General features: G+C 33.0%; 1 protein-coding gene across 1 annotated transcript; it reads left to right on the plus strand.

The window, feature by feature from the left end:
• The first annotated feature begins 9,221 nt into the window (after positions 1–9,221).
• On the plus strand, positions 9,222–10,993 carry LOC145001355 (flotillin-like protein 3). Its single transcript, XM_078960727.1, has 3 exons — positions 9,222–9,860; positions 9,943–10,311; positions 10,385–10,993. The coding sequence occupies exons 1-3, from the start codon at positions 9,303–9,305 to the stop codon at positions 10,886–10,888; spliced, it is 1,431 nt and encodes a 476-aa protein (XP_078816853.1). The 5' UTR covers positions 9,222–9,302; the 3' UTR covers positions 10,889–10,993.
• Positions 10,994–12,254: the final 1,261 nt, after the last annotated feature.

Raw genomic sequence — 12,254 nt, forward strand, 5'->3', positions numbered from 1 at the left:
ATGACACATTGATTTAATGTGTTGAACGCGAAACTTCGAAAAATCATAACTTGTTCATACGATATCAAATTTTGGCGTTCTTTTTACTCACGAGTTCGTAATCACGACTACAACAACTTTCATCAATGTTATTTATCCTAAATAATATTTTATTTATAAATGCTTTTTTATCACTTTTTGTTAAGTTTATTATAATAGTTTATATCTATAATATTTAATCATAATATTTATCCGTACAACATATTGACAATAATCATATATATTTATTTACAATACAATTTAAATTAAGAAAAAATTTAAATTAAGAAAAAATTCTTATTTATTTATTTACAATACAATTTAAATTTAAATACAATTTAAATTAAGAAAAAAATTCTTAGTGGTATGTATTTTATTTATTTACAATACACGTAACATGTAAGAAAATTCTTATTTATTTATTTACAATACAATTTAAATTAAGAAAAAATTGCAAAAATGATCCATGTGGTATGTATTTTTTGGGATTTTAGTTAAAACTCTGACTTTTTTGGTTTCATGGTCCTTTTGGCCATGATTATATGCAGATTTTGTCCCTCGTCAAACTGAAATGACTAAATTATCCTTATTAGATTTATTTTACATTTTCTTTTTTTGTATAAATATTTTTATATATTAAATAAAGATAGGGGGCTCTCTTTCTCTCCTATTGAAACTAAAAGAACACACATAAACATCTTTCTCTCTCACTTGGAAGAGACCACCGATCTCTGCATTGATAACCTCTGTCAGAGATCTTTCCACCTTAGAAAACCCTCAACATAGACACCATCTCATCCCACACTTGCGACTCCCAATTTCATTTGGGATTTGGATTTGTTTGCAATTTTAGGATCTATGAAACGTGTGTATCTTGCAGATTGAAATTGAGTGATTATCCTTACTCTTCATCTTCTGCGAATTTGGTGTTCCATTCAGGTGCTCAAGTTTGGGTTCGATCTGGTGTAAATTTGGCTTGTTCACTGTGGGTTGAAGGATTATACCACCTGTTTACATAGATAAACACACACACACACACACACACATCCATCAATTTCTGATTCAATGGAGAAGATGGAGACCAACCACCATCATAGAAGAACCCACCACCAGCAGCCACCCCCTTCACTCTCCCTCTCTTTCCCCTACAGCAAAACACACACATACACACTAAAAATCAATACACACGAACACATGGAGATATATAATGAAGAGATCAACATCATTTTAGATTCTCTGTGTGCGAGACCTTCATATTCTATGTTTAGCTGATTTATCCAATGTGTAAAGACATCGCTATCTCCAGTATTTTCGATTCACTCCATCAATTTTTTTCCTGGGATTCTATCATTAGGTTTCATCGAATTTTTGGTTTGGGGTAATTATTTTGGTATCATCTTTGATTTTGAGTTTGATTCTAGCATAGTTTCATTTTGTGTTCATCTTCTTCAGTGTGTATCTCACACAATCGGTAAAGGAAAGAAATAAAATAGAGTGAAGGGTATACAATCCAAATGCAAGAATCGATTATTTGAGAAGGGTAAATCGGATCTTTGATGGTGTAATCAAATGTTTGTAAGAAAGAAATTGCATCTCTAATGCTGGAATCGATTGTAAACAAGGGTTAGATCGCAAGTGGGTTTGCACAGGAGAGAGAGAGAGAGAGAGAGAGAGAGAGAGAGAGAGAGAGAGAGAGAGAGAGAGAGAGAGAAGAGAAAGAGAGAGAGAGAGATGTGGGCCCAAACTAAATATTTATTTTCTTTTTCATTTAAATTAAATAGAAAAAACATTAAAAATATATCAGAACGGCATTGCAGTCATTTCAATTTTACGAGGGACCAAATCTACGTATAAACATGGTCAAAAGGACCACGAAGCCAAAAAAGTCGGGGTTTGAATTAAAAACCCAAAAAATACATACCATAGGGACCATTTTTTGTAGTTTTGTCTAAATAATATTTTATTTATAAATGTTATTTATCATTTTCGTTAAGTTTATTATAATAGTTTATATCAATATTATTTCATCATAATATTTTAGCGTATAACATATACACAATAATCATATATAAATAACATTTTGTAAACACGTAACATGTAAGAAAATATTATTTAAATTAATTTACTAATATAAATGAGGATCTTTTAACGACATGTCTAACGGAAAATGTGGACGTTACAAGCACTCTTATGCATAGTGTCTGATCTCTCCGCAGACGTAACATTTTATGATTTTCTTATGTCAGTTATTGTTATGTTGATGATTGGTCTTGTTGAACACCTTCATCTTAGGTGCCAAAACTTGATTGTTCTAGCACCCATTCTTAACCTTATAACCATTTACCCCATCAATCACATTATGTACCTTTGATCAAACTTTAACCCTCTTGTCCCTGTTTTGTGTTTCCTGTTTAAATCGGAGGTGCTTAAAAAAAATCATCCAAGGAGTAGTCCTTAGACTTGTGCATCATCTTCTTTAAGAAATTTTTCTAAGAACACTACATGTTTATGATGATTCAGCCTACATGGAAGACCTCTGGTGTAGCAATGAAAACTGAAGTTAGCTTGTTGACTAAGACATGAAGGTCATGCACTTTTTCCAGTATTGGTCTATCTCGACCATTTAAAACTCCAAGTACTTAGACACAAGGTACTTGTTAGTACCTTCATCATGTGCCTTGAACTTGAGTACTAAGGCTTTGTACAACTCTTTTGGATTTGTGACCGGTACGTACAGATCATAGAGGTGGTCAAATAATGAGTTCTTGATTTGACCAAGTAACCCGCCACAATTGAAAGTGATGAATTAAATATCTATTTATATGTTAATATAAAGGGTTTTGTTTCATTCTGTTGCAATGTGGGACAAGGTAAGTGAAGATTTGTAACATAATTAGGAAAGGTGGCATGGGTTTAATTTGCTTATGGAACAAGTAACAAAGGATTATTAGGTTTTTGTGGATTTGCGTGAGGTAAGTTTTGTATGGCATAGTGAATTAAGAAGGGTGAAACCATGAGTACTATGTTGAGGATAAGGGTTTTCAACTTTAATACTATCTACATCCCATATTTATTGTTCATTTTTAACTTTTAAATCTTTATTCTTCAGTTTTTACAATAATTATTTTTATTTGTGTTAGAATTACATGATGAAACTTATAAAAATTAAAACACATTTAAAACAAAATACATTCATATTTTGCATCAAGTATGGTACATCAAAAATAAAAATATTTAAGATTAAAGTCAAAGAATAAAGACTTTAAAAGTCAAATGTACACAATAAATATGGGACGAAGGGAGTAATAGTTTAATTATGGTATGCTTTTCTCATGTAAATATATCTTGTGCATGAGGTTTTTGTGAAGTTTAGAGTTGTAGGGTTTTAACTTTTAAAATGTATCGATATAGGACATGAACAAGGATGGTTTTGATGTATCGGATTTTGAGATAGCATGCATGAGTTAATTTTCGTCCAACATAGGCACTCCACCTTTTTTTTTTGCTAATTTCGGACATTATAACTACAGAATTGGTGAAAACGCAATAAAAGAAAGTTGTAGGTACGTATTTTTGTCTTCTTTTCAAGTTAATTTGAATCACTTGAATTGGAGCAACGAATAGTTAGATATGACCAAAATACTGAGATGATGTTAATATTTCCAGCAAAATTCTATTAATTGTTTTGTCCAATTTGCTCGTGTTCTTTAGCCTTCAATCTTATAAACAACCGTAACTGACACAAAAATATCGTTTGTTAATAAAATATTAGCTAATAAACGTTGTGCAAAATCGACACAATATTAATCACTTATAGAAACCTTTAAGACTGTTGTATACTAGAATATATATATATATATATATATATATATATATATATATATATATATATATATACATATATATATATATATATATATATATATATATGTCAAATCAACATTTATTATTGAGAACTATATGTTGATTAATTGTGAATAATTAATCTAATTATTATTATTATTATTATTATTATTATTAAGTTTTGTCTAAAAAACAGTTTGATTCTTCACGATCATACATGATTATAATAAAGGGAGAAAATTGTCTCGTTGTCGAATGAATTAAAATTAAAGAAAAGTAAATTTAAACTAACCTCGAGTTGTTGATCTTGACTTGTAAAAGATCGGACGAAAGAAACTTTTGTCCTTAAACGTTTTTACGTCAGTCTAAAATTGTATGTTTCTGCGTAAAAGCCATAACTTTATGCAAAATATCTTTCACTCCAACCACTATGGAAAAAGAGATAAACACAAAGTGATTACTTGGAAACGAAAGAACTACTGGAATTCGCACACACACACACACACACACACATAGAGAGAGAGAGAGAGACGATTATTTGGTAGTGGTTAAATGAAACCTGAAAATTCTTATTTATACTCAATGCAAAAACTCAAATCCCTATAAAAATAAAAGATAAAACTTCAAAAATGGTCCCTGTGGTTTTCAAAAATATCAAGTTTAGTCCCTAAGTTCAAAAAACCTCACAGATAGTCCCTGTGGTTTCAAAACTTTTAACAAATGGTCCTTTTCGCTAACACCGTTAACATTTAACCATTAAGTGAGGGGCATTTTTGGTATTTCACTACACAGGGATCATTTATGAGGTTTTCAGTTACTTTTTTTTAAATAAATAAATAAATAAAAATTAATATGCAAGGGTCCCACCTCTCTCTCTCTCTCTCTCTCTCTCTCTCTCTCTCTCTCTCAGCTGCACACCCTCACACTTAAAAATCAAAACCATGGCTTCCACCATACCTACACTTTTACTTCCCCATTTCCTCATGTATTTTCTTCTTTCCTTTTCGTCAATCGAAGCTAGCATCTATGGTAACAAGCATTAATGACCGGGAAGTGAATTCGAAGAAGCATACGACCAACAATTTATTTTGTGAATTTATATATTGTCTCTTCTTTCTTCTAGTTGGGTTATCGATAAAGAACAAACCCAAATTCGTAATGATCTTCATGATTTTCAGACTCTTGATGGGATTTTGATTTCAAATTTTGAAGTGAAATGATTTACAGGTTCTGCATTTTATCTTATTCATGAGATTCTTCATCAAATCACATTTTCAGCCCACCATCCCACAACACCCAAATCTTTGCCTCTCATCTCCTTCACCCTTCTTTGTCACTTTCACGTCTCTTTCTCCCTATGAAACTTTGAGGTTCCAACGAAAACCATATCAAGGATAGTGGAAATAGAAGTAACAATGATGAGGGTGGGTTTGAAGAATGTGAAGGAAGTTGTTTGATACGTTCATAGGAATCAAGTATTCCTTGCTTCAATTGGTGCTTCGAGTGAGAATCCATTAGGTTACAATAGAAGTTACAGATAGCACACTCTTTACTCCTTAATTTTGTTTCCTCTTCTAAAATTAGGGTTTGTGCCTCGTTAAATCGCTGATGATTGTAGAGCGAAGCAATCACATCGGCTATAAGCTTAGCATTCCAATTGAAACATGATGCTTTATTAATCTCGTAGTATAACTACAAAATTACATATAACAATTCCGACTATGAATCCACCCTTTCAACTTTTTTGTTCGAATATGAATTGTAGAAAATTGACATCAAAGTGTCACTGGATTGAGTATAGATAACATATCGATGAGAGAGCTGACTTACAGGGAATGCGATAGGAGAGAGACGAGAGAATGAGGTGTTGATCAGAGCAACGAGGTGAGAGATGGCGTCGAGAGCTACGGATTTAGAGGATGAAGCGACGAATTTCCGAATCAGCCGAGCGGTGGTTTCCGGATCGTCGGTTGTAGCGACTGATGTAAGAAACCGGTGACCTTGTTTACTCAATGCTGCAGAGATTGGAAGCCTCATCGGTTGCTCAGTCCATGAGGTAGTTTATGCATCGCTTAAAAGAGAGAGAGAGAGAGAGAGAGAGAGAGAGAGAGAGAGAGAGAGGGTGGGGCCCTTTAATATTAAATAATTATATTTTTTTTCATTTTTTATAAAATTAAGGCAAACTTCATAAATGGTCCCTGTGGTGGTAAAATGACTGAATGCCCTTCACTTAACGGTTAAATGTTAACGGTGTTAGCGAAAATGACAATTTGTTAAAATTTTTGAAACCACAGGGACCATCTGTAAGTTTTTTTGAACTTAAAGACTAAACTTGATTTTTTTGAAAACCACAGGAACCATTTTTGAAGTTTTATCAAAATAAAAATATGATAAAAAAGTACAACCACTCACACAAGTCTCACACCACAATTTGAATTTCTAATCCAATAATGTTTGTTATCTCATCCAATTTAACCTAGATTTATCTAGTCTTTCTAAAATTGTGAATTGCAAGTGCGGTGTGTGGGCTCGGCATTATCTCTTGTTTACAATGAAGCTCATCATGAGAAAAGGCTTATAACTAGACTTTTAGTTCTTCTTCGGATTAATGTGTGACAACGAAAAATTGGTTACTTGCAATTACACCACTATATTCCATTAAGATGAATTTAACAATTATTGAACGTAACTGTTACAAAATTTGCAAGAAGCATAAAAAAGTAACTAATCAAACTGCGAAGTATATAACATGAAACTTAGTGTTACGTTATGAGTTATATCGTAGCATTACATCATTTCATAAAAAGACATTAGGTGATATATATATATATATATATATATATATATATATATATATATATATATATATATATATATATATATATATATATATATATATATATATATATTGGAAAATGACTTAATAAGGTTTTTGCTATGTACACATTTAGGACTTTATTTATTATTATTATTATTTTGTAAAATAAGCCCTATAACTTGTTATTTTGTACACATTCAGTTATTATGATTGGTTACTTCAGGTTATGACCGTCTACTTTATGTTAAGTTTTTAGTTTACACACATTTAGTTCTTAATATTTTTTGTTGCAAAATAAGTCATTGTTGTTTTTGTACACATTCAACTCTTATGATCAGGGTTTCTTTAGGATTTGCCAAAATAACATCCTACGTGGGACCATCATTAATATTATGTTCTCGTACGTGGCTTGTACCTCACTTATATAAGTAACCTAATTCATGTATCAGTCAAATAATGTTGGTGCCCTAGTTTTCTTCAGGAATAAGACGTCTTCGCCTTCAGTTTCATCTATCTCCATAATATACAATGGGATTTTTGATAATTGTTTTCTCCCAACTAGAATTTGCACTTCCAAGACAAAATAACACCATAAAAAAAGTTTAGTGTATTCTATAATTCCTTGGTATGTCATTTTGACCATTTTTAGAAAATAGATTTTTATTTATTTAAAACTGACCCTGAATTATGAAGATGAGCTTGCAACTATCAAGATGAAGTTTTCTGTCTCAACCACCTTGAATTGCAATGTACTAAAACCCTAGAACGATTAGGGTTTTGTCACGAGGATTAAGGAGACCCATCATGAACTTTTATTAATTTATTAATCACTAATAATTAACAAACTAGATTATTGATAAACTCTCATGTCAATAATCGCTTAAATTATTCATTCAGTGTAATCCAAAAAGACTTTGATATTAATAGTAATATTACCAATTGCTATGAATGTGAACATTATTTCCAACATTTGAAATTATTAAGGATAATGTATTTTCTTCACATGATCTAATGTAGTTTGTATTTTTATCGATTGAATTAAGTTTGCATTAATTTGGATTAAATATAGTTGATATTGTACTATAATAATTACTAATATCAAAAGTACAATGTTATTACCAAAACGAAAAGAATAAACACATGATTTCACTTCTCATATGAGCTACATATGAGAACATCTTGTTAATGATTGTCCCACATAAGATGTCATGTGAGAAATACCTCAAGAAACTTATTATAATGACTAAATGTATATAAAAACAACAAAAACTTATTTTGCAAATAAAATATTAAAAATTAAATATGTACAAAATAAGAATTTAACCTGGAGTAATCAGCCATAAGTATTAAATATGTATAAAAATAATAAATTCAAAGGCTTATTTTACAAAAAATTAATAATAAAAAAAAATAAGGACTATACGTGTTAAAAACAAAATACTAAATCATTTTCAAATTTTTTTATCTGCCATTTAAACATGTTCCATCAACAATTGTTTATATTCCTTTAGAAAAGATACTTTCATGTAAAGAAAAATGAATAAAAAAAGAGTGCAACTTTTAATACAACCAACCATCTTCTATATTATATATTGTGTAAAATCATACCATTATGTGTAACTGCACTCCCCAGGCACCTTAAGAGCACTCGATATGGACAAGGAAAAATGATATTATTATTGAGGGGGCACTTCATAACATGGTCATAAAAAAATGTATACCACCCCCTTTCTAGTTAAAGGGTGTTAAGGTACAACTCGTTGTAACGATGACAAGCAATAATAAGAAATGTGATTGGCTTTTGATTTTTTTACAATTGAATGAAAATGATTTTAAAAAAGAAAATAATAAAAATTAGTGAGTGTTATAACGTGGATACGAGTTCCTACCATGGTGTTATAATATCATTGGTGATATAGCATCTGAGGTGTCACCTCTATGGTGTTATTATATGTTCCTAATATTCAATGCTCTAATGTTATAATAATTCAATAACTAATTAAAGCTAAAGTACTTTAATATAATTAATTAGTTTATAACTTGTGGAAATCATAGTTACAAAATTAATTAAACTTTTATAGTAAAAACTCAAAATTATTAATCAATTATTTTAAATAAACTGTTAATTAAAATATTTTTTAGTTATATAAAATTATAATAACTTGTTTAAATAAATATGACCTTATAATCCATATTAAGTTTATTTTATTTTTTATTTTAATGATATTAATTTAATGTAATTGAAATAGAAAATTTAAAATTTGAGTTTTAAAATAAAAAATCAATAGATTGATAAATGATATGATATTAATTAGAAGATCTAATAAAAATGATATAAAATATTAAAAAAATTTATTAAAATAAAGAGAAAAGATTCTCATTCGTTTTATTCCTTGAGATCATATAAAATAATGTCATTTGATCAAAAATTAAAAATAATAATAATAATAAAGAGCTATCATGTTCATTCATGTAAAAGAAAATACATCTAAATATAAGCACGAGGTAGTCAGCATGCTAAAATTAACCCTATATACACAAGCCACCTGTAGCATCTGGTTTAAGCTTTACACGTAAACCCTAAATATATCCCCTCAACCGACGGCGGTCAGTATCTCCGGTAATGTATAGAGTAGCAAGCGCGTCGGAGTATTTGGTGATCACTGGATCCGGGATCGACGACATCAAAATCGCAAAAAAAGCATGGGTATTTCCCGGCCAGACCTATGCCAAGTTCGACATAACTCCGGTGAACTACACTTTCGATGTCCAGGCCATGAGCGCCGAAAAACTCCCCTTCATCCTCCCCGCCGTTTTCACCATCGGTCCACGTTCCGACGACAATGAAAGCCTCCACAAATACGCCAAGCTTATCTCCCCACTTGATAAGCACTCACACCATTTGAACGAGCTCGTTATGGGGATCATCGAGGGGGAGACCCGTGTCCTTGCTGCCTCCATGACCATGGATGAGATCTTCAAAGGTACGAAGGATTTCAAGAAGGAGGTGTTTGAGAAGGTTCAGTGGGAATTAAACCAGTTCGGATTGTGGATCTATAATGCCAATGTCAAACAGTTGGTCGACGTTCCTGGACATGAGTATTTCTCTTATTTAGGGCAAAAGATACAACAGGAGGCTGCTAATCAAGCCAAGATCGATGTTTCTGAAGCCAAAATGAAGGTGATTGATTATCACTATTGTTGCTTAAGTACTTAATTTCTACTTTGAATCGTGGATATATAATGAGTGATCGTTGATTCAGGGTGAGATAGGAGCGAAGCTTCGTGATGGGCAGACTCTGCAGAACGCAGCAAAGATAGATGCGGAAACGAAGATCATAGCTACACAAAGGCAAGGTCAGGGGAAGAAGGAGGAGGTGAAGGTGTTGACGGAAGTGAAGGTCTTTGAGAACCAGAAAGAAGCTGAAGTGGCTGAAGCGAATGCAGAACTGGCAATGAAGAAAGCAAAGTGGGCCAAAGAATCTCAGGTGGCAGAGGTGGAGGCGACCAAGGCGGTGGCGCTGCGTGAGGCGGAGCTGCAGAAGGAGGTTGAGATACTGAACGCTTTAACTCGGACTGAGAAACTCAAAGCTGAGTTCTTGAGCAAAGCTAGCGTTGAGTATGAAACAAAGGTAACAGAATGAATCCAAAATTAACCATTATTTCATGCAATTAGTATAAACCACGAGTTTGATGCAAACAAAGGTACAAGAAGCGAACTGGGAGCTTTACAAGAAGAAGAAAGCCGCAGAAGCAATTCTCTACGAGAAGGAGAAAGAAGCGGACGCTCAGAAGACGATAGCGGAGGCGACACTCTACTCCCGCCAACAAGCCGCCGACGGTGAATTATATGCAAAACAGAAAGAGGCGGAGGGACTTGTTGCTCTTGCTCAAGCTCAAGGTACTTACATACGCACACTTTTGGGTGCCTTCGGAGGTAACTATGCAGCTTTAAGAGATTATTTAATGATCACCGGAGGAATGTATCAAGAGATTGCGAAGATTAATGGGGAGGCAGTTAAGGGTTTGCAGCCAAAGATTAGCATCTGGACCGGCGCAAGTGGTGGTGGAGAGGGCGGCGATGGTGGTCCCTTGAAGGAAGTTGCCGGCGTGTACAAAATGTTGCCGCCGTTGTTTGAGACTGTTCATGAGCAAACCGGAATGTTGCCACCGACTTGGATGGGGAAGATGAACGTCAAAGAATCTTAACGGTTTTCTTATGATATGGGTAGTTAGTTCGTTGACTCTATGGCATCATATAAGGTCCTATAGTTTTTAAATTAGTATTTTAGTGTTTGAAAATAAATATTAATATTTGTTGGTGTGCACTTTTTGCTTATTGCTTATATTTAATATGTTAAATATCTTTTTCTACAAATGATATATGTTTAAGTATTCGTATTTGTTGCAAGACAATTGATATATGATTTTGTTTCAATATATGTGCACTTTGTTAACAATTTTCTAACAAAATTATGTCATCGGTTTTTAGACTACATAGAATAATTGTTATGTTTTTGGTTAGATTTCATTCCATTTCCAGTCCTTCCTCTTGATGTGGCTAGGTCAATTATGTATGTTAAGTGTCCCCACAAGCAAATATATGAATAATTTGGTCTTTTCCTTAGCTCCATATATTGCTGTTCAGTGTTAGGGTAATTTGGTGTTTTCCTTCCCTTTATATATTTCTTTTTGGTTTCAATCATTATTTGAATGTTATTTCATTTTTGTCCGTCGTCTAGCTTGGAAGTATACACCGGTGATTTGTAGCTATGGAACATTTACAATTGTTCAAACTATATACGTAGCTACGAACCTAGCTAGGAAGAAGACTATATATTTTCTTTCACTAAAAAGGTATGCTTCATGTCCAACCCTCTAAAGACGGTGAGCCCTAAAAACGCCATCGTTGAGTCACATAAGAATAGAGGTGCAAAATGTTTGGATCGATGTGTTGATCCACCCACGTGTTCGCATTAATTTTATTGGGATGAATCAATAATTTGGAAGCGGATGTCAAAGAATGTTTGGATCAAGCTCGAAGGTTGAAGACAGATCGACTCAATACATGTGCGAAATGGGCTTAGGCCCATGGCGGCAAATTTTAGAGGTCATCATTTTAATCCAACTTAGGTGTGAGCGAAAAAACCGGTTCATGAACCGAACCGGCCTCCGATCCGAAAACCAGTTTAACCCTGAACCGGTTCAGCCATGAACCAAAACCCTTAGGAACTTAGCCGCTAGTTTGAGCCAGATCTCCATTTCAACCGTTGGGATCAGTTTCGAACCGGTTTACGTCGAATCGGTTTTGTACTGGTTTTTCGAGAGGGGTAATCTACCCGTTTTTTTGTCTTATTCTATCGGCTATATAGCCGTTTATGGTCGTTGCAATCTCGTTTTTGGGTCCCTTTTGGCCATATTCACCAATATTTGATAGTATAAATAGCTAGTAGATGTATTGTGTTAGCCAAACCTCAAAAAACCTCTCTTAGTTCAAAAAACGCTCTTAATTCAAACAATGCATTCGACTTCCGTTGGTGTTGGAGATTCATAAAAACAATCTTACCGTTGTTAG

Source organism: Lactuca saligna, chromosome 6 (assembly GCF_052625555.1).
Source record: "Lactuca saligna cultivar CGN05327 chromosome 6, ASM5262555v1, whole genome shotgun sequence".
Classification (NCBI taxonomy): domain Eukaryota; kingdom Viridiplantae; phylum Streptophyta; class Magnoliopsida; order Asterales; family Asteraceae; genus Lactuca; species Lactuca saligna.

What these genes read in the sequence shown, in the direction of transcription:
- LOC145001355 (XM_078960727.1), top strand. Translation starts at nt 9,303, where the DNA reads ATGTATAGAGTAGCAAGCGCGTCGGAGTATTTGGTGATCACTGGATCC. An exon ending in TTTCTGAAGCCAAAATGAAG is followed by an intron (nt 9,861 to 9,942) that starts GTGATTGATTAT and finishes TCGTTGATTCAG; the next exon opens with GGTGAGATAGGAGCGAAGCT. An exon ending in GCGTTGAGTATGAAACAAAG is followed by an intron (nt 10,312 to 10,384) that starts GTAACAGAATGA and finishes ATGCAAACAAAG; the next exon opens with GTACAAGAAGCGAACTGGGA.